Source organism: Crinia signifera, chromosome 3 (assembly GCF_055691185.1).
Source record: "Crinia signifera chromosome 3, ASM5569118v1, whole genome shotgun sequence".
NCBI classification, from domain to species: domain Eukaryota; kingdom Metazoa; phylum Chordata; class Amphibia; order Anura; family Myobatrachidae; genus Crinia; species Crinia signifera.
Window position 1 is genome coordinate 47,301,011 of NC_139219.1, and position 27,569 is coordinate 47,328,579.

At 42.3% G+C, this 27,569-nt stretch overlaps 2 protein-coding genes across 4 annotated transcripts in view; one reads left to right on the forward strand and one right to left on the reverse strand.

Moving 5' to 3' along the window:
- LOC146063407 (uncharacterized) overlaps positions 1-1,038 on the reverse strand; it is an 81,737-nt gene extending 80,699 nt beyond the window's left edge. The window contains exon 1 of the mRNA XM_083175742.1: positions 685-1,038. The gene's annotated coding sequence lies outside the window, so the exon portion shown is untranslated. The remainder of the gene's footprint in view (positions 1-684) is intronic.
- On the forward strand, positions 908-27,569 carry C1D (C1D nuclear receptor corepressor). Of its 3 annotated transcripts, none has more exons than XM_083175748.1 (5): positions 908-1,021; positions 12,470-12,642; positions 19,775-19,841; positions 19,922-19,977; positions 27,160-27,569. In XM_083175748.1, the coding sequence occupies exons 2-5, from the start codon at positions 12,493-12,495 to the stop codon at positions 27,331-27,333; spliced, it is 447 nt and encodes a 148-aa protein (XP_083031874.1). In that variant the 5' UTR covers positions 908-1,021; positions 12,470-12,492; the 3' UTR covers positions 27,334-27,569. The 3 variants fall into 3 exon arrangements, with proteins under 3 accessions (XP_083031874.1, XP_083031872.1, XP_083031873.1); XM_083175746.1 differs by lacking the exon at positions 908-1,021 and adding an exon at positions 1,030-1,160 and having other exon boundaries at positions 27,160-27,568; XM_083175747.1 differs by lacking the exon at positions 908-1,021 and adding an exon at positions 1,083-1,181.

The following is a 27,569-nucleotide window of genomic DNA, read 5'->3' on the forward strand; positions in this document are numbered from 1 at the left end:
TATGTCGACATGGACCCCCAATAAGTGTAGCGCGTAACCTCGCTTCGCTTGCTATGCTATGTTCTCGATAGTAGTCAAGATGGATCATAAATTTGTATGAAAAAAAAAAAACGCATGTCAATCTTTTCATACGTCGACATTTTGTTAATGTTAATGTCGATCTAATGCATGTTGAACTTTTGCCTGTCGACCTAAACACTCTTGTCAACCTAACAACTGGAACCAGATCCCAGCATAGTAAATGACTGCATGTAACTAATACTGGCCCATAATCTGTTCATTAATGACTTTCAAATAACAATATAAAGATTAACATGTAGATTAATTTTAGTGCAAAGAAAGTTTACTTTTACAATGTATGCAGGTTTAAAATGTCAAGAAAGTCTTTTTTTTAAATATACATTATCTGCACAAAATTAAAGTAAACGTTTAATGCATACATAAGCCAGCCTACTTTCCAAAGTCTTTAAACATTAAATCTATATTAATTTATCTAAATTAATTTCTATTACCAGAGAATATTTATAGAAAGGCTTCATGAAGATACAAATGTATCATTAAAAAAAAGTTTAAAAATGTTTGGCACACGCATTATACAGTATTACAGACATACTTTATTGTCACAAAGTGTATACACTGATAAATATAGAAATGTAACAAAATAAAAAAAAGTGCTTCTCTCACCCGTGTTGTCTATCTCAGGATCATAGACCTCTATGCATGCGACAGGCACCAATAAGTGTCTCCACCAAAAGCGCCATTTTGATAGAGCCAATGAACTAGGCTTTGCATTCCTTTGGTCTCCAGTTAAATGGCCGCAGACCTACATTTCTGTAACCGAAATGAAATAAAATTGGTTACACCTGCAAGCTGGACGCTGTGGTGTAGGACGCGGTCGTCATGGTAATAAGAACTCGGGCTTCATCATAACGTGCTTACTGCAACAGGAAGGACAAGTTCCACAAGGACATACTTGGACTTCTAGTTCCACAACACTGAGAAGCTGGGGAGCCTAAAGAGGGTACTGCACACTCAAAAATACTGTAGTAAAATATAAAACTACAATCCCCATAATGCTTTGCCACAGGACATACATTACGTACTTCCTGTGAGACTGAGCACATACAATGTGTGCGTGTGTGTGCTGTTAGCAGAAGCAGGTAACGGGGCTTTTCATGCTGGTGTGTGAAATATGTGTAATACACAGCATTGTCAGTTGTGAGTGTGTGTGTATTGGTGTCTAATATACAGCATCGTTATTGCTGTGGAGGAGAGTGGTGTATACTCTGCATATTTATTTGTTGTTTGTGTGTTTTAAGTTTGTTTTCCCTTTATGTAAAGTCTTATTGGTCACTTTACTTTGTATCAGACATTTGCTATTGCTCACAGGCTGGTTATAAGCCGCACAGGTGTCTTCATAAACGTGAATGGTGGTGAGTGTTTGCATGCAGCTGCCATATTGCTCCTGTTGGCTGTGACCGCCTTATGCTATGTTGGATGGAACTCATTTGGATCATACTTGCCTACCTGACCCTCTCCATGTGGGAGTAAATGCTCTGCTCCTGGACTTCCCTGGTAATGTATGATTGCCAGCACCTGTGGTGAAACACCTTTACCTAGCTCCCCACAGGTGATGGCAATCATACATTACCAGGGAAGTCCAGGAGCAGAGCATTTTCTCCTGCATGGAGAGGGTCAGGTAGGCAAGTATGAGAATCTTGATCTGTCTCCTGGTGGAATCGGGCGTCTCGGGGCGTGAACTGGGCAGTGACAATGCAATTGCGAGTAACCTTCCCTGATTTAGGTCTGTGTTGTGGGTATGTATTAAAAGCTCCAGGCAGTTCTGAGTGCAGCCTGTCTCTGACCTATCTCTTGCACCTAGGATGGACTGGAGCGGGTGCAACTGCCTATACTAATGATGGCTGTTGCGGTCTCTGGCATAAAATAAATGGGTGGTGCGGGTTTCTGGTTCTGTACACGTGAGCATATACAGATGCCGGGTCGAAGGGGTTTAGATCAACCATGATGTGATCGACCACCCTTAGTTGACCCAGCTTAGATGCGTAAAGATAGTTGGCGGCTGCTAGAGCAGCAGTAACGCTAGTTAAACACTGGCGGCTGATGGGCGGGACCACGGTCGATGGGACTTGTTTCAGGATTTTTTTTGGTGCCTGTTTCACTTGGATCATTCTTTACTATCAAACTGGACATAAAGATAGAATAGTGTGCTGAGCGTAGCGAGCCACCATGCCCGGAGCATGGCGAGCGGACACTGTGCACATATACATTGTCCCCGGGGACCCCTTTGACATTTAATACCAAAAAATACTGAAAAAGTCAAATCAACCATAATCTTGCTGATCAGCCACTGGTGTCTAACTAGTGTTACTGCCGCCGATCTTTACACGTCTAACCTATAACAGTAGGGTCAGCGCTAGGGATGGGACATCGAAAGAAAACCTCAGTTGAATGATGTTTTTCAACATTGGTTAGAAAACATCATTTAGACCTAAACATTGGTACTGTAAAACCGATGTTAACCGATGTTTCTAGATATATTTCAATAAACTGTCTACTTAAGAATATAATACGCTTATGAAATTATAAATAATCCTTCTATTAAGTTTATCTTGTTGGTGGCTTACATCTTACACACACATTGGATATATGATTCATGTTTTGAGGGAAATAAAAAAAAAAATTAGTGAGGGTGGAAAAAAATGAAGCATTAACTAGCAGAACTTTATTGCAGCAACTCACAATCTGCTATTTTTTAAATGTACTTCCTCGTCTTTGCAGCCACCGCTTACACCAGTTACGATAGCCGCTACGTGAATCGCGATTGTCCCCTCACGATTGCTCACCACGCTTCAGGCTCGCTCTGCTTCGCTCACTACAACATTACTAAAGGTAATAGATGGTGGCGGGGATGCCGAAAATAACCCTTGCAGATCGCCGTATGCTACTTAAGTTGCATAGTGTAAGCGGTGGCTGCAAAGATGAGGAAGTACCATTTTTAACTTGATTTATAACCGTAACAACAGGCTAATAACTTAAGTTGAACATAGAAAATAACAAAAAAACTGTACATACAATGCACCATAGAACATACTGTACGTTGAAAAACTGGCCTTATTTTGTTACAATATAGGAGTATACTATACAGTACGTTAAATGTTAAGTGTTATCACCACACACAGGGCCATATGCACTAAGCTTCAAAAGTGATAAAGCTGCGGTCCGCAGGTTGCATGTCCCCCGTTGATGTAAATGGGAGCTGGGTCGGATGACCCGGCGTACCCATTTACACCGCCCTCTACCCAGGTCCTGGCCGTGTTCTACCCAGGTCAGGACCTGGGTAGAAGTCCCGTGTAAAGGAGCAGGCCCTGGCCAATACCCCCTCTGGGAAAAGCCCGGGCCCGGATGGTTTCCCGATAATCTACTACAAATCCTTTGGCTCGACACTGATGCCCCTCTTTCTGAAGGCATGTAATGCCATCTCAAAGGAGAGGATCTTCTCCCCACAAAGCCTAGAGGCCCATATATCTATTATCCCAAAAGAGGGGAAAGACCCGGCTCAGTGCTCAAGTTACAGGCCTATCTCACTTTTAAATACAGATCTGAAGTTATTTGCTAAACTTCTCGCTCTAAGGCTTGGACCGCTTCTCCCGGAGGTGGTACATGGGGACCAGGTGGGCTTTGTCTCAGGAAGGGAAGCAAAAGACAATACAACCAAGGTGATAGATCTGATACACTTTGCGAGGCTTGGGGAAGCTCACGTGGTCCTCCTGTCCACTGACGCGGAGAAGGCATTTGATAGGATAGACTGGACCTTCATGGAGACCCTTCTGGAACACATAGGATTGGGCCCGAAATGTCTCCACCGCATTTTGGCTCTATATAGTACCCCCACGGCCCGAATCCGGGTTAATGGAGCCCTAACGAACTCGGTCGGGATACGGAATGGCACCCGACAGGGCTGCCCCTTATCCCCCCTGATCTTCGTGCTATGTATGGAGGCTCTGGCGCGTGCGATACGGATGAACAATAATATCAAGGGTATTCAGGTCGGCAGACATGAGCATAAATTGGCACTATATGCGGATGACCTATTAGCTTCCATCTCGAGTCCAACCACATCGCTGCCGTCTTTGATGTTGGAATTCGAGAAATTCTCACTTCTAACTAACTTCAAAATCAATTTTGCCAAGTCTGTAGCCCTGAATATATCTGCCCCAGATGGCACAATCGAAGGTCTTAAAAAGGCCTTTCCCTTTCATTGGCATCCAACGCACATCAAATATTTAGGGGTCCTGTTGTCCAGGGATAATTCAAATCTTTACCAACTTAATTTTGTACCTCTGCTTGCTAGTTTAAAAGCCTCTATTTCAAAATGGTCAGTACTTAAATTATCCTGGTTAGGCAGAGTTAACACGATTAAAATGAACTCCCTCCCTAAAATACTATTCCTCCTTCAAGCGCTCCCAATTGCAATACCCCCCTCCTTTTTCAAAGACCTGCAAAATATAGTGAGTAAATTCATCTGGATGAATCGCAGACCTAGGATCTCCCAAAGAGTCCTTGTCCAAAGCCGCGACAGAGGTGGCCTACAACTCCCCCACTTCCTCAGCTATTACCACTCGGTCCACATTACCAGGATTGTGGAAATGTCCAGGCCTACACCATCCAAACAGTGGCCGGCTATTGAAGGTCACTCAGTGGGAGTGTCCCCAAAAGTCATCCCTTGGCTCCGGAAGATCCCTCCGGTAGGGCACCCCACTCTGTCCCCAACACTTTCTTGTTGGGGTAGATATAGAGGTTTGCGCTATTTTGACCCAGGTGTGACACTCCTTACCCCGCTAATTAACAACCCTGAATTCCCACCGGGATTTGAACTACGGAATCTCTGTAGTCGCTTTTCAGTCGAGGTGACGCACCTGGGTCAATTGGTAGATAGGTCTGGCCTTCGTTCCTTTGAGGACTTACATAAAGATATTGGTCTCCCGACAGGTCTTTTTTGGTTCTACCTCCAGATTAGACATTACGTCTCCTCCCTGCCTAAACGAAAACAAAGCTGGGAACCAACTCCCTTCGAGTCGCTAATACTCTCCAGAGAGGCCCCAAAACACTTGATTTCCAAATTTTACCAGGTATGCCTTAGTAACCTACCAGACCCAACACCTGCATACACAGTGGCCTGGCACAAGGAACTGGGTAGAGAACTGTCGGCAGATCAATGGAGTCAAATATTTCAATATGTTTTTGCATCCTCCTCTTCAATCCAAACTCTAGAAACCCAGTATAAGATATTATCCCGCTGGTACAGATGCCCCTCCTTATTACACAAAATGAATAATACTATTTCGGACCTCTGCTGGAGATGCGACCAACATTCTGGCACCCCCCTTCACATCTGGTGGACCTGCCCAGTTATCCAAGATTACTGGCACCAGATTCACACCATCTCTGAAAAGATTATTAATTCCTCTCTTCCATTTAGCCCTGAATTCTGGTTGCTGAACCTTATGGATATGCCCATCTCCCGATTATAAGAAATCCCTAATTAGGCACCTAATGAATGCGGCTAGAGCTGTCATTCCCTGTCACTGGAGATCTAGCAGGGCCCCACCCATCACACACTGGTTTCGCAGAATAGACCTATATATGTCCATGGAGGACCTGTCGTCCTTTTTGAAGGGTTCGCCCCAGATTTTTACTGCAACTTGGTTGAGCTGGCTCACCTATAAAGAATCCTCTGATTACTCCCATCTAACTACTCAAGGACAGGTTGCCGAGATGAAGTGACCCCTGGATGCAACCCCCCCTCCCTCATCACCCTGCCTCCTCTACCCTCCCCCCTCCCTCCACTTCTCTCTTCTTTCCTTCACTTTCTTATCGTTACTCTACTTTCTTTCATAATCAGTACATCTTATTATGGGACTAATCACATTGTCATTAATTTGTTTGTTGAATATTTACACATTTTACTCTGAAAGACAAGCACTGCACTCAATTCTTGTAATTGTCTTTATTGTTTTCTTAAGTACATTGCATTGCATTTATTTCACTTCTAAGATGTATTGTGATCTTTAATAAAAATTGATTGCAGAAAAAAAAAGAAGTCCCGTGTAAAGGGACACGGCATGTCCTATTTACAACGCCGATGATCCGGGTCTGACCCGGATTTTTCGGCGGTGTAAAAGGGGTATAAGTGATTGTGAGGATTGGTTGCTATGAGCAACCATTCCATTTGACTTCTTTAGTTAGATAAATCCCTCCGTAAATGTATAGATAAATGCTTCATACCTACTATCTTTTAAATGTGTATCTTTAATGCTAGTATAATGGGCAGTATTATTATTACATGTGATGATTGACCACAGAGTATAAATACATTTTTTTTGTTTGTTCCGGTCTACATTGTCTAGATCTGGGGTAGCCAAATCCAGTCCTCGAAAACTACCAACAGTTAATGTTTACCAAATCTCCTCACAGAATCACAAGTGAAGTAATTAGCCCCAACTGTGGATCTTTTAAAATGTGTCTGTGAGTAATGAGTACACCTGTGCAGCAGCTAGGTTGTCTGGAAAATGAGAACTGTTGGTAGCTCTACAGGAATGGAGTTGGCTACCACTGAGCTACATATATAGTTAAAAGGTCGACATGAAAAATGGAGACTAACAACAAGGCCTACATGCTTTTTCACAATTTTTATTTTTGGACTTTCACATTACTATCCAGGTGCACTACAATTGAGAACGGTAAATTGAAGCATGGCGAGCGAAGGCGTTAAACTAATTGGGGATCCATGTAGACAGTTGTCGACATTGACACCAACAAAGTGAAAACTAATGTTGACCTTTTTACCCTGTTGACCTTCTGGTGTAAACCGATCTCAGATCCCATTTACATTAAATTGAGTCTCCTGTGGCTGCTTAGCATGGAAGCAATAAAGGTGCCCATACACGTACCAATTACCCGGTACTTTTTGTGCTAAAATAGCATCGTTGTGCATCGTTGTGCATGCGATGCAATGCTATTTTAGCACAAAAAGTACCGGCTAATTGGTACGTGTATGGGCACCTTAAGCGCTGACTTATAGGGTTAAATTGATAGCATTCAGGGATTCATTAGCTGCGGTAGTTTACCACAAATAATCGGATACTACCCAGTGTCTTCATGGGGAAAAAAAAAATGATAAGTTTAACATCCATTTTTAATGGCATTCTGGATATCGTGGTTCTCAAGCAATAGGTGAAACAGCTGTGGGTTTTGCACTTGAGTACAGACAGGTCGCTGTGGCTAGTGTATTGTCAAATGTCTAGCTAGCTGCTCCCATCACAAGATTGCAGCTTGTCACTTTATCTCCTATTCACATCATTTAACCCTTTGAGTGCCTACGTGGCTGAGGATCTTGGCAAAGGGTTATAGTGGTTTACCAGAATGAATTTGCTACCTTTTTTCTTATGGCTTTGATAGATAAAAAGATTTGCAGAAAGTAGAGTGTTTTTGACTCCCCTACAAACTGCAGGTCCTGGTGCTTTAATTAGATGTAATTAATATGAAATTAAAATGAAGTGATCCACTGCTGCTGCTGCTGCTGGTGTTTAGTGAGTCTGCTAGAACTCACAATAAAAGGAAAGAAAGATATCAGGGTTTAAACACCTTGCGCTGCTGAGTGGATGTAATACTTACAGTGAACCCTGCGGAATAAATGTACACTGGACATACTGTAAATTGTTTGAAAAGCTGATATTTAAGAAAACATGTGATTAATACCACATCAAAAAGCACATTTGTATTGGCACAGATAATTCATACAGAAAATATATATTAAAATGCCAATGAAGCATAAAAACTACAATAGAATGTAGTCCGTTTTTAGGGGAATCTCCGTATGGGTTAAATCCGGTCACTAGTGAGAAATAGTTTTAAAGTCACGCAGGTGTTAGAAGGCAGCAAGCTGTTAGCACACATGCAGCCAGTTAGCGAGTAAGCAGTACAGGCATGAAGCAGTCATTAGGCACGTGTGTAAATGCAGCGGTTATTACTGTAGGGAATAATTGTGAGGCTCATCCTCTATTTTGTGTTTTTGTTTGGCGGAGGAGGATGGGGAGCCGGACAAGTTGACGTCTCGACCCTGTAGTGGTAGTAATGAGCGTCCCCAGATAAGTTTCACCCCAATGAACGGGGGCAGGCGGGCGGTTGCCTTTGATGCTAGCAGTTGTGCCCACAGTTGCGTATGTATTTGCAGCTGTACAACGATTGGCAGACTGGTACAGGGCGAATTTACGATTTAGTGGGGTGGTGGCTATCTGATCACATGGCTCTGCAAAATCGCACTGCAGTGATCTGGTCTAAAGGTGCCCATACACGTTACAATTATTGTATGCAATATTGTATCCAATATCACATCTCATCGCATCTTGGTTTTGCGCTGAGATCTAGTACAAAAAGTATGTGCTGCACATACAGTTTGTACTAGATCTCATCGCAAAACCGAAAATCGATGAGATGCGATATTGTATGCAATAATTGTAACGTGTATGGGCATCTTAAATAACACAGAACCGGTAAGATCACGGAAATCCTCTGAATGTCCACCCAGCTATGGCTAGGCGGTTCGGAGGAGTTGGTAGTGCAGTAATATTTTAATAGTTTTATTTTTCCACTGTGAAGTTTTTTGGCTCCATGCAATCATAACTGCATTAAGTGCCCCCTTCCAATGGGTATATTAGAAAATGGTACAAATAAAAACTGTGCTTGTAGGTACGGCCCGTGAACATTTGAACACTTTTTTTTCAAAATGAGGCTTGCACCGTGTATGTTGGCCCTGCGCCCCAAACCTGTGTGGGGAAGTCTTCCTGCCAAGGAGGAGAAGAAAATTTGCGTTTACTTTCTCTGCCGGCTGCCAGTCATTGTTCAAAGTTATTGATGTGGTTACTTGTCTAATTTATCCTGTATCCGGCACAGATTAAATGCACCTATAAAAAGGAAACTTTCTTCTTTAGTGAATATGAAACTGGCTCATGCGCTGTGTCGTGACCTTTCTGCACTTTTGTTTCAAACAATGGCATTGTTTAGCTTTGGATTGGAGGTGGTGTTTGATTCAGATATAAGGATATTCTCCAAACTTTTACAGAAAAAAATGAATGAACAAAATGTATTTTAAGAGGTGTTAATGCAGATTATCTTTTACTTGTTAATGTTAAGAATCTGTAAGTTGTTTTTTTTTTTTTTTTTTTTTAAGATCCCAAAATTTCCACAACTGTACACAGTTTATAATGCTGATACAAACCTGAACGAACACCTGTAAGTCCCCGCTCCCACCCTGACAATGTGTCATTTGAGCCCACCTTATTTCCACCCCCATAAAGGGGTATTTAGTTAGTGTGGATTTTTCTCAGTTTTTTAGGGCAAATGGGGATTTACCCTATTAAAATGGAGGGCTAATTTTATGTTTATTTTTACCAAGGTCCTAGGCGAAAAATTCGGCAGTGGCAAAAACAAAACCCCTGAATTGGTGAATTAACCTCTGATCCATGTATTCTTGCTACTTTCCGGTCAAAATTACATTAGTTTTTGAGGCATTTTTCATCACAAAAAAGTGGAAGGGCACAAGTGAAAAATGCCTTCGGTAGCGGCGAAAACGGGCACAATTGAATAGTCGTGGGTCGGATTAGTTAGGCAGTTTCACCTATTTGACAAAATAATACTGATTGAATCCCCCCCCCCCCCCATTTTGTGCATGACAAGTATCCTTCTGATGTTTTTATCCTATTCATATTTTGCAAATCATTTAATCTCCATAGTATATCCATTGTTGTTACCCAGTATTAATATCATAGAAAGGATCAATCCCACTTAGTCACGTTGAGGAGAACTGTGCAATAGAGGAGGAGTATAATGGGGCAGTGTGAGGAAGAACACTTCATTTTAGGAATGGGTGCTCCAGTGATCCCCAGTTTCAAAGGAGTAAATCCTAAAGGTGTATACACACTAAACAACTTGCAAAGGATGAGATGTAGTTGGCGGTTTCCCTTGATGTAGTGCAGACACACATCCAGGAGTATGCTGTCGTTAACCATACATATTTCCTGCATGTTCAAATGATCAGTAGAAACGACAAACGACCAGTGGGAACATCATGATAGAGCGCACACAATGGACAAAGTAAACTGTGTCATCATTGTGCATATCAGAATCAGCTTTATTGGCCAGGTATACTTGCGTATACTAGGAATTAGATTTGGATTGCTGTGCAACAGCCAGGATAGGAACCAGGGCTGTGGAGTCGGTAGATAAATGTTACGACCCCGACTCCGACTCCTCGTACTTCTGACTCCGACTCTTCTGTATTAATATGTGAATGTATTTGATACATTCATTGAAGGAAAGAAAGGCAACATACATATTATTACTACAGAAACTAGAAGCTGGGAAGCTTCTTTACCGAAAAATGGCGACGAAAAAGGGTGCCTGTACATCAATATGAACCAGCGTAAGGAATTGCTTAGCCAAGGTAAACAAACAACCCCGCACATGAAATAAGATCTTCATCCGCGTAAAAAGATGTTGTGCGTATGGTGGGAGAGCTTGGTTGAATGAATTTTTCGAGTCTACACCAGGTGATTTCTACCAACGAAGTATTGAAAACCTTATTGAACGTTGGAAATAAGTTGTAAACTACAAGGGAGAATACATTTAGAAGTATTGGTGCTCCGAATTGTGCGTTGCGTGCCATATAGTGAAGCACATGAAAAGCATGCTTTTTCACGGTCACTTAATGTGTTCGTTTTGCGGTTATGTGAGGCACTGCATGCATTGGTCTTTATTCTTACAGTAGAGAAGTCATTAATTATAATTTTCGGAGTCGGTGCATTGTTTGCCGACTCCGACCCCAGGTACTCAAAATTTCCTCGACTCCGACTCTACAGCCCTGATAGGAACACGTAAAACAGTGACAGTACAGATATATAATCACGCAAACAGATATGCAAAATGAAATTGGCCCCATGGAAGTCTATGAACAAATTAATTCATGCAATTATTTACTTGTGTGTATTTTCCCAACATTCAAAGGAAATTGAAGTAACACCGTATGTATGCTAAGAAGCCTCTGTTAAATAATGGGACTCTCATATATATATATTTTTTTTTTCACCTCTCTCAGTGGGTCAAACTGTTATCTAATTTACAGTGTAAAAATAAAACAGGCAGTATTAACCCTGCACAGAAACAAAATAACTCACCCAAATGTAAAGGCTATGCTATGGCGGGGTATAGCATGCAACCTCACATGCAATACCTTGGCAACTGCACATCAGTCCCTGCCCCAGTGGAGCTTACAATCTGTATTTCCTACATAATGCACACCACACACATTCATTCTAGGGTTATTTTGTGTTGGGAGCCAATAAACATACCAGTATATTTTTCTATTGTGGGTGGAAACGAGAGTACCTGGAGGAAACCCACTTAAAGTACATGGAGAATATACAAACTCCGCACAGTTAGGGCTATGGTGGGAATCAAACCCATGACCTCAGTGCTGTAATACAGTAATGCTAACCATTGCACCTTCCATGCTGTCTTAATTTATTTTTATTTTTCATCTATAATAGGAGGCAAATGCTAAGTATATTTATTTAACAAGTAGTCCACTTTACCTATGAAATGTCTGCTAGAGTATTTTCAATGAAGAACTTTCCATGGCAAACCTAGGGGTCCAGCTATTGGAGATGTTCTCTGTACCATAACAATTTGTTAGGGCATTTGTATCATTGACCTATTACGTATGCGGGCCCTACTTCATGTTTTAGCCATTGTCGCAGAACTGTTTTTGTTTTATGTTTTTTTTTTTTTTCCGAACCACCTTGGCACTTTTCTTTTTCATTACGCCTAGTGGATATATGCCATTCACTTACTTTGTTATTCAAACAATATCGAGTGTGCTCTTCCTAGTTGTGTACGTGATGGGTATTTCTCAATCTGTTCTAGTCTCATCCTGTTATAGTATCTCAACAGTATTTCTTACCGGCCACTCCCTTACCTAACACAATCATTTTAAAGGATTTAGAACAGGATTACCCTGTGGGCATCTGGGCTATGTGTGTGAGGTATGTTTTTCTGGCATCGTCTCTCAGTGTGAACGTGCTGTGACGTTGTTGGTTTTGGCATTTGGGTACTCCAGTTTAGAGCATATTTTTTTCCCTTGGTTTGTTTATGTTAGTTTTGCGTAGCCTGGTGAATGTCATTTTTAAATACCATTCTTAGTGAACCGCTAACACAGCTGTAATCTTCCAGGTGGTTGAAATAGGTGTGCAAGAACTATAAAAATAAATACATTTAATTCCTAGAATATAACAAAAGCAGGTCAATTGGTATTCAGCGCAAAAGAATATAAAAAGCAACATATCAATGGAAGCATGTTCTAACATATTTTTTTCTTACTGTGTGTTTTTTATAGATTTTTTTTTTAAAGTTTGTGTAATGGAGAAAATGGATGACGAGGACACAATCGAAGATGAATACCCCACAGAGATCCAGGAGTGTCTTGTGTCCTTTGATAAGTCTGTTGGCGCTGTTGATGAAATGTTAAACAAAATGATGTCTGTTTCAAGGTCTGAACTTCTTCAGAAAGTAAGTTATAATTCTATATAAATCAATAATTCACTGCAGATTTTACAGCATGGAGATTTGTTTTCTAATCCTAAAATGAGTCTACACAATAGCCAATTTTTTTATTTTTTATTCATATTTGTTGGTGTTTTGTAATTAACTTAACACTCTCCCTGACCACATTAACCATAGCACGAGGAAGATAGGGGGTGGACATGTTCTTAAACGGCTGACAGCCAACAGAGGATCTTCCCCGATGATGTGTGGACACAACAGAATAAGATGCTCACATGGTACAGAATGATTGGTAGCATAGAACATCCAGCAGCCTCTTCCAGTGAGCACCCTGATATAGCAATCTCCATAATCTGCAGTTTTACCCCTGCCATTAGCTATACAGTCCCGTGTCCCCCAGCCTGGAGTACTGACTCACACAGACCCTGGTAGGGTTTCCTCTGATATACAGGATCCATCAGGATAGAATCCCTCCATTGCAAAACTGTTCTCATATACCTGGCTGGCAGATCCCACTGGTGCCACAAAATCTACTCAGGGGGTTGGCTCAGATATCCCTATGCTATATCAGTCAGTATATTGCTGGGAGGAGACTCATTGTACAATATATCCTCTGGGAGGTCTGACCTATTATCTCCCAGATTACCTGCTGACCTAGATACATCCTTTTTGTCTGGCAGCTATTTTACCAGTCACTCAGGGATTGTTCTGATACATTACCAGCAACACCTATCACACCTCACACAATGCACTAGTATATGTGATACAAATGCTAATTAACTAGCCCAGCTACCTGGCTCTCCCTCCTTTCACACACTATGGCAATGACCTGTATCTCTCCAACATACGTACAATATTGCATATAACATTACACATAACACACAGGTGCTCTTGTGTATAAACCTAAGGGCCCCACACACAGAGCGATATTCAGCCACTTTCTGAGCGATTTTACATAATTTTACAAAATCACTCAGAAAATGGCTAAACATCGCTGTGTGTGTGTGTAGCCCACACAGAGATGCAAATGCACGGCCCCGCGGGTCCCCGATTAATAACTGCCATGCTGGTCAATGCAACAGTGATCGCTCAGAAGGCCCTGCACATATCTGCATGTGTGGTGGCCTTCTGAGCGATCACTGAAGCCGCTGCAGGAAGCCATACTTACCCGCCCTGGAGCCGCCGGAGGAAGCTGTCCTTTGCCCTGGAGTCGCCAGAGGTAAGTATTTTTTTCCACTGTGCCACAAACGTTTTTCTTGTGTTTGGTGGGGGACCCCCCTATATCACCAAAGATTATGTGTTATGGGGGTTGGGGGAGTCCCCTATATCACCAGCGAATTGTGTTTGGGGTGGGGTAAAGATGGTGCACTGGCCACCAATGTTTTTGATATTAACCATCAGCCTGGCGCCAGGGAAAGCCTCGGGCTTCAGCAGAAGGAGGAGCTTTTTGGCTGTTTCTGCATTATTAATGGGAATGAATGGCTTGGTAAAAAGGACGCGTCATGTCAGCAAATGCCCCTAGGTTAAATGTATATATAGGAGCTCTGGAAACATACATTATTTATGTGGTGGGTAGAAAATGTTACTGTCTACTCTATACCATATAACATTATTTTTGTGATGAAGTGCAGTGATTTACGTCCCTTCTCTGTGACAGTAGTGAGAGAGTGAAATCTCTTGTGCTGAATTTCCCATTATGAATCTTTAAAACAAATCTCTCTGTATGTAGGACCATCTAGACTGGGCCAAGGATTAAAAAGTACATTACACTGAGAAAAGAGCGGTGTATAAAGGTTCTCGGTCCAGGTCCATCTCGTCATGTCACACTACACATACCAGAAGGCCCTGCCACATAGCCGTTTTGAAAGAGAAAAACTGGTACAGGGCATGTGGGGTACATGTAGTTCCACATCAACTGTAGTACCCCATGTTTGCCTACCCCTGATCTAGGATATGTTATATCGGTATGCATATTTTAATTTATGGACCTTCTAACTCTAAATAAGCCCTTATGCCAAGAATGCAACCCCCCCCCCCCCCTTTTCCCCCTTTGTGATCATGGCTGAAAAGGTTAAATCAAATTAAATGTAAACTAAATAAGAAAAACAAATACAAATCTCCATTTTTATGTATGGGTGGCTGGGTTACATACCCACCTGTTCCCTGATGCAGGTGGCAGTGACTGGGGCTTAGCTCCCTGGCGAGGTACCCTGTTGGTATATACGCCTGGTGGGGGCAGTAAAGCTCTGCAGCGAAGGCACAGCACTGTTTATCAACCATTCTATCCAACAATCAGATCATTTGCATTCTTTTTTTTATGGTTTATTTACTTGACTTCCACTTACTCAGCCTTGAATGCTAGGTGGCAGTGTTGATTTCCAGATTAAAGTTTCACAAAACTCTGCAGGCTTTAAAGCACATGCAATTTTCAGGCTAACACAATTTACGGGAAGAAATAGGTCATCGGTAAAGAAGAATGCCTCCGAATTAATATTTGCGTATGCAACTCGCTAATAGTGTATCTAATTATAATAGCTCCTCTCTGTTTACTAATGTTCAATCATATGAGCCCTGGGGGAACAGGTGTACGTGACCAAACACCAGGCGCATCACCCTCCTGTACTCATTGGTGGTTTCCAACACTTACAGACCAATAGCGTGAGTACTGTAAACAGTCTCCTGTCTGCCTATTGCTTTCATAAATATTCTCCTAAAAATAACAAAAACTTTTTTTTTGCCATATGACACTATGGGGCAGATGTATTCAGCCTTAATAAGAAATAAATGCAAGGGTGATAAAGAGAGATAAACGTCCAACCAATCACCTGTTAACTGCCATGTTATAGGCTGTGTTTGAAAAAAGTAAAAAAGGAGCTGATTGGCTGGGCATTTATCTCTTTATCACCCTTGCATTTATCTCTTGTTAAGGCTTAATACATCTGCCACATTATCCCAAACGGTGGAGACTATTTGTGTTTTATTCGTTAAAGAACTATATAAAAACACTGTTTAAAATGATCGAGAGCGTATGCAAGTTCTGTACAATCGTTGGTGCTCCTCACTTGTTCTGGTGCTCGTACACTAGGGCGATTGAGTGCGCTTCGATATCACGCTTCCATCTCCATTGAAGCTCCCAGTGTGATCGCATCTGAAGTGCTTATTCCCCTCATTTGATGTGCGTACAATCATGTGATAAATGGCATGCCCCATGTGACCTGAAATCTGGTGATGTAATAAGGGCTGGGGTTATATAAACTGAAAGATCGTGATGTGTGTAAAAACCATATGTGATCTCACATGCGATGTGATAAATATTAAGTGCAGCTGAAAGATTCGACCAGCGCGGTCGCTCATGGCATCGGGGGGGGGAGGAGAGAGACATTCGATGTACATACAATCATGCGATTTATCACACCGATGCAGTTGAAATTGAAAGATTGTATGCAATATCGTCCTTGTGTTATGGGCACCATTTGTTTTGGATGAATTGTATAATGAGTGAAAGTATTTTGCACACAAAAAAAAAAATATGCATTTATACAGATAAATCTTTGATGTTTAAAATAAAAAAACAGAACATAGAAAGATGACATTTATTCAGTTGATCACATAACCATTCGGTTATGGTATAAATCATAGACAGACTCATCCTAGATGTCATATGGTCGACCACTAATGATCGTCAGGGTCTAAAGGTTTGACAGGTCAAAATGTCGACATGAGTTTTTAGGGTGTCTAAGTCGACATGGACACTAAGTGTACCGCGTCCCCTCGCATGGCTCGCTATGCTTCAGGCTCGGTGCCTCGCTGTGCTTGGCACACTATTTTATTCTTCCTCCACGCCCTAGTGGATGGTAGGGCATGAAATACCGCCTGTCGGCTGAAAATTTATTTTAAAAATGCATGTCGACCTTTTGACCCTGTCGACCATTAGTGGTTGACCATATGACCATAGTGTCTATGATGAGTCAGTCTATGACCAGTCTGGATACCAACAGTTCAATGTCCTGTATGCTAATGATCTGCAGCCTCATAGTGCATTAAAAGACCATTTATATGCGGTCAAGTAAGACCATGAATGTCAACGGTGACGCATCATATTGAGCAGCATAAATCTTATGCACCGTATGAAAGATGCAGTGGTCTCCTCATATCAGATGACACCTCATACCAGATCACACACCTACAAGTTCGGTCATCCACACTTGTACCTCAGAGGCGGATTTGGATTATTGAAGAGGTTATTTTGGTTCACTCTTTCTGACAAATTCCTTCTTAGATGGACAAAACCATGTGCACTGCAGGTGGGGTAGATGTTACTTTTGCAGAGACAGTTAGATTTGAGTGGGGTTTTACGTCAAAGTGAGATCTATATTGCAGTGTAAAAATAAGTATTTACCCTGCACAGAAACAAAATAACTCACCCAAATCTAATTCTCTCTGCACATCTGCTCCCCTGCAGTGCACATGGTTTGTCCATATAAGAAGGAATTTGTCAGTGAACCAAAATAACCCCCTTAATTACAGTAGTCCTTTGCGCACTCAGAACTGCTGTGGAAGTCACTGAATTGTGAGACCGCCATGTTCTTACAAGCAAGTCATTTGGGACTTGTAGTCCCACAAGAACTTTGTACACTACATTGTATTTATTACACGGATGAAGAAGGCATATAACATAATATAAACCTTTCACTACTACAATTTAATGTCCATCGTTAGACATTTCCAGGAGGTCTGAAACGTCCAACAGAATAGTGCTGTGACCGGCATTTATGTCTTCGTGATCAGGCCCATACACACTGGGCGACTTTGAGCTGAAAGTCGCTGAAAACAGCATGTTTGGCCCGGCGGTGAGCGCTACTGCGCACTCCTACATCATCGCCGGTATTACCAGCAGATGAGCGGCTTTGAGGACGGACAGCTTTGCATAGCTCTGCAAAGCCGTCCTCCCCCCGCCGTCGGCGCCGGGCAGGGGGAAAGCCGCTCAGTGTGTATGCACTGAGCGGCTTTCCCCCCAGCGATGAACGCGATCGTCGCCCAGTGTGTATGGACTAAAAAGTCTCGACTGCTACCATCCTCCGTGTACTTTTTATCAAGCTTTGTGGAAGGCACGTGGGCATTGTTACTGATGTGGGGTGGTGGGGGGGCGAGTGCCGGATCCTTCCTGTCTCTTTATCTATCGCATTTCATTCTGATATAAGCTACTGTACAAGGACCAGCACACTACCATTTAGCAGCATAAGATGTGTATTCGGGAAATGTAGCCACTATAACCCATCCAGCAGTATTACAGTCGTGGCACTTATCTTGCAGACAGTAGAATGTATAGCCTACACACTGATATTCTGGAGAGGAGCTTGGCGCTTTCAGTAGTGAAAATAACTCTGGGAAGAATGGGGGGGGGGGTTATTTTGTGTATAGAGCCTCAGGTCTGATGGAGCTTTACCCTTTATGACCCCTAGTCCATTTAAATGGACGTAATGAACAAAATTATTGCGTAAGTTGTATTGTGTTGACAGTTGGCATTCAAACCCCAATGTCTATTTAAAGGTACGAAAATACTGCGAAAAATTTCTGGCAGATGCCAGCATATCATAATATGGAATTAGAATGAATCACCATGTTTTAGTGCTCGAGCTGCAATGCTCTTAGTACTACAATGAACAAACCATATTTTTGGGTGTTACTTGGGGCCTCCTTGGTCTATGTTACCAGTGTCATCACTGGGATACACCAGAAGCAGGCAATGGGTCATAAGGGTTAGAGAGGGATTCCAAGACTTTCTGCATCGGTTCCCTAAATTGGGATATATAGAGCTGTTCTTAAGAATACAGTGATGAGGCTGATTTTCTGTCTCTTTTCATCACAGCAACAGAGTCGGCTATCCTTGAACTTTGGGGGTTATTCAGACGTGGTTGCTCGGCTGCTAATTTGCAGAGCCCTGAGATTAGAGCTCTGCAAATTATACTATGGGTGACTGACTGGGGGCAAATATTGAATTGCTCCAATGGGTGTCCATTACTCTGGGCACCTGATTAAAAAGTGGAATTGATCCTTTAAAGTATATTTGTGGTCTACACAAACTGAGATGAGCATTTCTGACCTCCAAGATGTCGCTAGTGCTTCTAGTCAGTGGGGTGTATTCAATGCCGGGGCAAGCTGTGACAGCGAGCAGTGCTGTGACAGCTCGTCTTGTCAGTATTCAACTGACTCCCCTGCATACGCCAATTCCAGCTCGAGCTGTTTTTGGAGCAAGGGGGAATCTGCGTATGTGGTTGCAGAAACAGCGAGCATCAGGGCTAAATGCAGCAGGATCCCTGCATTATCTGTGAACCTCGCTGTTTGGGGGAATCCTCACCGTCCTGTGACAGCGAGGATTCCCCCAGAACATTGAATAGAGTGAGCGGCCGGCGCGGGGGTTAAACACTGAGGCTCGCTTGTTTTCTGCGATACCTGCTATTTAACCTCCTCACCGGCTGCATTGAATACGGGCCAGTGTCTAGCCAATATACACCTCCGTGTTTTAAATGCCCCACATGACTCAGTGTCACATACATGATCCCATACCTCCCATTCCAGAAGGGACAAAGTGATCTGATCCCAGACTTCAATTTCTGATTGCCGTGACCTCTGTTGAACAGGTTAAGTGATAAAACTTTTTTCACCACAGGTGATGTAATCATACATTAAGATGGAGGTCCAGAAACAGAGCATTCCATCCCTTCTGTAGTGATGGTGGAATGTGTGTGGAAACCCCCCCCCCCCCCCCCCCCCCCATCCTCTTTTATCACTCTTTCCTTAAAACGCTCCACCTCGCGCCAAGCAGGCTTCTTCTTTCCCAGTCAACACCTTTTTATTTACTCAGAGGGCCAGTAAGCTCAGTGAGACTGTGTGTTCCAGTTTTAGCTTAACTCGTTTCCTGTATGTTGACAGAACCACACCCGGCCTCTGGGATGTTCTAGATTAGCTCTTACCAAACCACCAAATGTAGGGGTGTAAATAACTTAGAAATAAATGTTCCATAAGCTGCCGACCATTTAATCCACTAAAGAGCCCTTTTAAAAGTTCTGTTTCTGTGGGAGCACCATGAATACTTTGTTTTAATTATCATAAGTTAATGTTTGTGTCTTTATTGCAGATAGACCCACTGGAACAAGCAAAACTGGATTTGGTGTCTGCATACACATTAAACTCCCTATTCTGGGGTAAGTAGTGCTTTAATGTTGATACTAAACTCTAAAACTGATTAGGAAACAACGTAATTTAAGATTTTCCTTTGTTTTAGTGTATTTGACCACTCAAGGAGTGAATCCTAAAGAGCATCCTGTGAAAGCGGAATTGGTAAGTGACTACTTTTTATTTGGAAAAGTCCATTATACAGTTCAGGTTTACTATAAATAAAAACGCACCTTTTACTAACCCTTGCAGCTGTAGCAAGGTGACAAACTGTCCCTGTTACCTACTTTGGTTCAGGTGACAAAATGGCCACCTCCTGAGAATGCAGCCTTTTATTAGCGATAAGAGACTTCACTGAGGCACATGCCATTTGGTCCCTTAGGCTTGTCACATCTCCAAATTATTTGATTGATCGGTCCTCAAGTACCCCCAGCAGTGCACATTTTTCAGGTCTCCACACAGAACCACATCTGAAATAATTAGCTCCACCTGTGAATCTTTTAAAATTTGTCAGTGAATAATCTGTGCACCTGGCAGGTGTCCTGGAAAACATGCACTTTTGGGGGTACTTAAGGACTGAGGTTGAGAACCAGTGATGTAGCTGACGGGCACGCTTAAAATGGCTTCCGTATAATCTAGTTAAGCACAGGTAATTGTCCAATGCAGCTCTTAACACCTTTGAGTGCCAAGTGAATTTGTCACCATAGGTTTGAAAATTGCCAAGCAAACTTTTTTATTCATCATAATTTCCTGTAACTTTTGTAGGAAATATAATCTTTTTTTTAAACGTTTTTTTTTATTTGAATTTATATAATAAATGTGAGTGACACTGGCATTTTTAGTGGATATTTTGTGCATCTCTCACAGATGTTAGACTCAAAGGGTTACATTTAATTTGGTGTTTTTTGTTTGGAGAAAAGGCAATCATCATGATTATTGCTTAATGTTAAATACTGTCAATCATGATGGTAATAAAGGAAAGAGGCACGGGAAAGGGGCCTGTTGTTTTTCTTAATATATGTGGTCAGGGTAATTATAGATAAGACAGCAGAATATAACGCAAACAAGACCAAGTGAATGGAAACACATTTCTGCACCTAAATACTGTCTGTGGAAGCACATGGGATTTGGAAATGGAAACTGATTTCTCCATCTTTAATTATTCTTAATAATTTGAGATTACCTGCAACAAATTGAATGGAGGGATTTGCACCAACACAGTCACCTCAAACCTATATAATCTTTATTGGAGTATATCTCCTAGCATCTGGTTTCAACGGAATACATATAGATAACCAGCGGTAAGATTACGGACACCGGGCATCCAAATGGTGGGAATCCCGACAGGGGTTTGGTGATTTTACTTCCCTTTCCCCTGCCCCCTCCTAACCCTTCTTTCCTACAACCTGACCCTAACCCTCGCCCCACAGCCTAGGTTGCCCCGAACACAAAACCAGCTACTAAAGCCTTCTCCCAAGTAGTGTGTGTGTGTGTGTGTGTGTGTGTGTGTGTGCGTGTGCGTGTGCTTGCGCGGTGAGATTTTGGTAGGAGATTTTGACTAGTCAAAATCTCCTACAAGGTTAGCCAAAATATCCCAATTTTTCTCCTGCTTAGTCAAAATTGCTTAGCATAAATAGACTGTGCAGGCAAGAGAATTTTAACTAGATCATAGACTATCATTACTTAGACAAAATTGCTTAGTCAAAAATCTCTCTCAAAATTGCTTAGTCAATTGGACATTAGCCAATATCTCACCATGTGTACGGGGCTATAGTCTTTTCCCACGATGGCCTTGGGCCAGTGGTAGCCAACCCTAGCCCTCGAGAGCTACCAACCATTCACATTTTCCAGATAACCTAGCTGCTGCACTAATTAATCACTGACCTATTTTAAAAGATACACAGATGGAGCTAATTAGCTCACTTGTGATTCTGTGAGGAGACCTGCAAAACATGCACTGTTGGTAGCTCTCGAGGACTAGGGTTGGCTACCCCAGTCTTAGGCAAACAAACCTTTTTTACCACAGTGTCTTGAGGTTGCATCTATTTGGAATAGTTTCTCTTACTCCCTCCAGTAGGCATACAGCAGCTTGCAGATAGAGCAGTATCTCAGCCCGGCATATGGAATGTTAATCGCTTGTCCAAGTATATGGTCCTTATGTATTAACAGGACATTAATACAATAGGACCGTATACACTACATGGACAAGCGATTAACAATGCAATCCTGCAATGCTTGCGATCCTGCAGAGATGCCCCTTTTTGGCTACTACTGCTGTACAGAGAGCTTATACAAATTGTAAACCACTGCAACCAGCTACTGATCTCTTGTATGTGTATACATACATACATACATACATACATACATACATACATACATACATGTCGGTTCTCCCTTATCCGTGTATTCCAAAAAAATGTGGTTTTTCAGAATATTACCCCCCCCCAGCCCTTTTTTCATACTTACCTTGTCCCCCGATGTCCACAGTGGTCTCCGGGACCCTCTTCAGTGGCATCTCCGGTCCCAGGGGTGCGTTACATGCTTGTGGTCCCGAGCATTTCAGATAAGGGATACTCAACGTGTGTGTGTGTGTGTGTGTGTGTGTGTATATGTATGTGTAAATAAATATGTGTAGTACACGGGTATAGAACTTTTTTTACTTGGTGTTTATAAATGATTCCTAATTTGTTTAGAGTAACTATGGGCAGAAGCATTTATGCTTAGAACAGTGTCCAGGCCAGATTAAGGAAACCTAATCCAGATGTTTTTACAAGTGTATTTGCCCTTTTTATTTTGTCTTCACTGAGGCTCCTGACACTCTACCGAAACAATAATGTACATTCAACAGTGGGCACAAAATGAAACCGCATTATCTGAAAATGACGGCCCAATTCTTATATAAACAGTAGTTATATGAATTTTTAGGCGGCGCTGAAAGCTGTTTGGCCGCCTGTTTAATAATACCCACCCGTGGCTGCACTACAGCCCTCGGGGGAATGGATCGGCCTTGTAGGTGATAGACTTCAGTAATGGCCGAAGTGCCGAAAGTTACCCATGTCTGGATTAGATATTAGTTTCACACTGTTAAATAAACCAAAAGTGAAGGAGAAACCAGACTTTATTAAATGTGTGAGATTTATATGCGTATTTCCCCCATTTATTTGCATGGTATATGCTTTGAAATCTTGAAAGTGATAGGAAGACCTATTGGTTCAGGCAGCTGCGAGTGTAAATTAGACAGCTGTAGCCGGTAACATTATATTCTGTACTTGTAACAGTATATATCTTGTAGAAGTTACAGGAATGAGAACCTTGCAGCCAGTACCGCTATCCATCATTTTTACAAAGAGAAACCATGACAAATAAAATAATTAGAACTACGTCGGTTCGCACATAGCCAGAGACCAGAGATTAGAATTTAAGCCAGTACATTTTGGCCCGTTGCCTTCAGTGCACAGATTTGCAGTTGGCTGGCGGAGTCCTTCTGTGAGTTGACCTCCTTATAAGTGCTTGTTATATATGACGCTACACGAATCATTGTTGGGGGGCAAGGCGTAGCTACAGGAGGCATATCAAGAGCTGTGTTAATGCACAGGTAATGAACTCGTCTGATGCTGCGAAACGTCACCATGATTCATTTCTCCTATTTCACCGCTTTATGGGGGGTCATACGTTTTATGGGAAGGGTATGGGGCAAAAGGATTGGCTTTCAGGAATACATGGTGTGCGTTTGTGCATATATTAGGCCTTAAACCCACAGGCGCTTTGCTTGTACCAACATTCTGGAGCTCTGTGTTGGCTCCCCAATGAGTTTATATGTGCTAAATACAAAAATATTTAACACGTTTTCCGAAAATGTTATAGCAGTGCTTTGTTTGACCCATTTTATACACATTTTAAAATTATTTAAAAAAATCATAAAAAAAAACACTCAGTAGGTATGACACTTAATACTAATATTGAGGGGTTATCAGGAATGTTTCATACAGATATAGGCCCTTATTCTGGTTCACACTTGAGAAGGCAAATTGCTTCTCAAGTGGACAAAACCATGTGCACTGCCGGGAGGGAGGCAGATGTAACATGTGCAGAGAGAGTTAGATTTGGGTGAGTTATTTTGTTTCTGTGCAGGAAAAATACTGACTGCTTTATTTTTACACTGTAATCTAGATCTCACTTTGAAATGAAACCCCACCCAAATCGAATTCTATCTGCACAAGTTACATCTGCCCCACCTGCAGTGCACATGGTTTTGTCCATTTGAGAAGGAATTTGCCTTTGCAAGTGAACCCGAATAAGGGCCATAGATTGTAAGCTTGCAGCAGGGTCCTCCAACCTCTCTCGGTCTGTTTTTTACTCAGTTTGCTCTTTCAGTGTTGTTATCAGTTGTGAAGCGCAACGGAATCTGCTGCATTATATAAGTAACTGTAAATAAAAAAATAAAATATAGATATGGCATTGTTCTAGACCTGACAAATGGCCACTCATGGTGTGCCAGGGTCCTTCTGACTTAGATGCAACTTTTGAAATAACTCCACAGCTAATTCATAATGCCTAAAGCTACATAAGTAATGAAACTACAACAATCTTAGTTGCAAGCACATGGCTTTTTCTTGCACCATCTTTTGCTATGCTATCTGTGACATGGGCCCTTATTCTAGTTGACGGCAAGATGCAAATCTTGCAGCTTGCCAAGTCCTTGTAACATCGCCCAGCGAATGCATGCCTCCCACCCTCTGCTGCCGTATCCCCTTGCATGGTTGACATGATTGACACTCCCCCCCCCCCACATGTGCCCTGCAGCCAGAATAATCATTTGATGGTCGGCGACCATCGAAGCATTTCTCCAGGGCTCACAAATATAAGTCAGTGGAGACGGACTTATATTTGTGGGCTTCCGGCCGAAGACGGGCCGGGCGGCTGACACATGTGACATCAGCCACCCCCACCTCCGGCACACCTCGTCCTGCCCGCAATACCATAGGAATGCCCAGTGTTTTCATGGGGATGCTCATGAAACGCTGGGCATTCCCATGGGCAACAGCCGACTCTGCTGCCCAACACCCCCGGCCTGCATCGCCAAGTCCGTTTGCCCAGGGACCCCGCACATGCTGTTAAATCATTATATGCATGCGCAGGAGAAAAACGGTCCCCTGTGCAAACGCAGGAATCAGAATCCCCCTCAATTGTGCGTAGGTTGTACCAATTATTTTGTGACATTTCACAACCTAGCATCTCTGGTGGACTGTAAGCGGATTTGTATCATCTCTTAAGGCAACGATGGCATGCAAAGGGTTAAAACAAATGAGCTTATTCAGAGGAATGGCGAGTGCGGTGGATTTCTCTGTGTATATTTGGGTTCATTTTTTAAGTACCGGTAACCCTTTTTGTGATCGCAGCGTTCTCATGCACCCCTGTGTAAGCTTGTTTATTATAAACCTGTGACTGCTGCTTCCTCAGTGGTAATTCAGCAGATGTGTTTGGTAACTGTCTCACCATTTAAAAGCCATGAGTTAGTCGTCAGGTGAGCTTTAAACCAGGTAGCTTATTTTCAGTTGGACTCTGGTGTAATAGTGGTTGCCAGGTTCCCGAAAATCTGGGTGATACAGAAGGTCTTGCACTGAAATAGGGCCCCTTGCTTAAATGCATTGATTAATACATGAACCAGGACCCAATTATTTGTTAAGGTGAATGAGTTTACTATGGTGAGTTCTTTTTTTTTCTTTTTTTTTTTTTACATTTTATTTATTTAAACATTGTGGTCACATGACGCTGCACCCCAACCTGGGAATGTGTGTAATTCTCTGTTCCTCTTTTTTGGACATACAGATTAACGTTTTATTATGAAGATCTTTGTGTAAATGCTTAAATCATACATGGGCTTTCTGCATTCCTACTCAACGCCGTAAATATTCCAGGCAGTGATTTACCATCAAGGACGAGAAAGCTGCCCCAATCGCGCACACTTGCATCCATTCACTCCTGTACCCCTCGTCCAATTCCCTCACTAATTCATTTTCTCAACAGTTAAGAATTTGGTTCTGCAACAAAGCTAAAAGCTTTTTTGGCATCTGCAGCAATGTGTACTGTCCAGTAATCATGTATAAGTGACATATTTACAACTTCTAATAAATCTCCGTGGTTTGTCTTTTTTTTTGTTCCATTAAGCTGAATGCACAGATTGAATATATGCTCTGTGTATTTCGTGATTCCTTGCCAAAGGAACATCAAAGCGCATCGCTGATTTGAAATATGGAATACAAATGAAAATGAACTGGTTGTAGTTTTACTTGTCACTGAGGAATAATAATAGTTGTTTTAAAAAAAATATATATTATCCTAACCCCTCCGCCCCAAAAGTGACGTAATCTATTTTTTTGTTTGTTCTTAACTGTTTACCCCTTTTACCTAACGACAAGTCTCTCCTACAGGACCTGTGTCAGATGCACTTTCACATAGTCCTACTTCTAGTGAACAATGTCATAAGTCACAGTATTGAAAGTATTAACACATATCCCGACACTTATATTTTGTTTGCTTCAGTCCTGTATTGGCAGTTGATACTTTGGGGAATATTAAATCTCCCGTAGCCATCTCCCGACGGGGGAGATTGCTGCAGGGCCCTATTCAATGCTGTCTTCCCCGACCGCATTGAACAGGGGATCTTGGCAGAATGAGCCTGACTTCACAAGCAGTCGGGCTCGTTCTGCCGGGAAGTGACGAGCTCCCGGCTGCAGCTCGCCGATTCTCAGCCACAGCTTGCGGCCACGCCCCCTTCTCGTCCCGCAGCAGGCGGGACATTGAATACCGCCTGCAAATTCTCGGTCGAGCACACCGAGAACGGGACAGGGTCACAGCTGTCGGGCCAGCTCGACAGCCGTGACCCAACATTGAATACCCCCCTCTATCTTTATAACACCAATAAGTGACGTAGACCATTACATATAAAGCTTAAATATTCACAACAGCCCTGACCCCAAAGCTTAAGGCCCCCCATACATTACTGTGACTTCTCGCAGCCCATCCCAGAGGCATGATCACATGCTATATATCGCATGCGGTTCCATTCAACGCTGCCAGTAAAGCTCTCAGTCGGAGATCGGACGTGCAAGCATGTCCAATCTCCAACTCGGAACTGATGCGTACAGGACCGCACATTGGATGCACTTTTCACCTGAAAGTAAGCCACACTCGGGAAGAGCGTAGAAGCTCCACATTTTTTCTTTGTTACCAATTGGGGGAGATATTCCTCTTACAAGTCCAAGTACTTTATTCGAGCTATGCCTCTTTGTTATATGTCTTCCTGTTATGAGAGCTTTGCTTTATTTTTTTGTGTGTGTTTTATAGGAAAGAATACGAAGCTATATGAACAGAGTCAAAGAAATAACAGATCGGAAGAAAGCAGCCAGACTGGACAAGGGGGCTGTCCGGAGGTTTATAAAGCATGCTCTCTGTGACCCCGCTGCAGAGGAAGGGACTGCCGTCAAGAAGGAGCGCAAATCCAAAGCCAAGCACAAATAGTGCACTTACTGCGGCCCTCCAGCTGTTGTGAAACTACACATACCAGCATTCCCAAATAGCAATACTCTCAAGGCATGCTGGGACTTGTAGTTTCACAACAGCTGGAGAGCCATAGTTTGGCCATGCCTGATTTAGGCATTTGTTTTGTAAACCTGCGGTCATTGGTGTCCTTTTTTTTTTTTTTTTTTTTATTCTCTCTTGATTTAATGGAAGTGTGTATAAGCAATAAAATACGG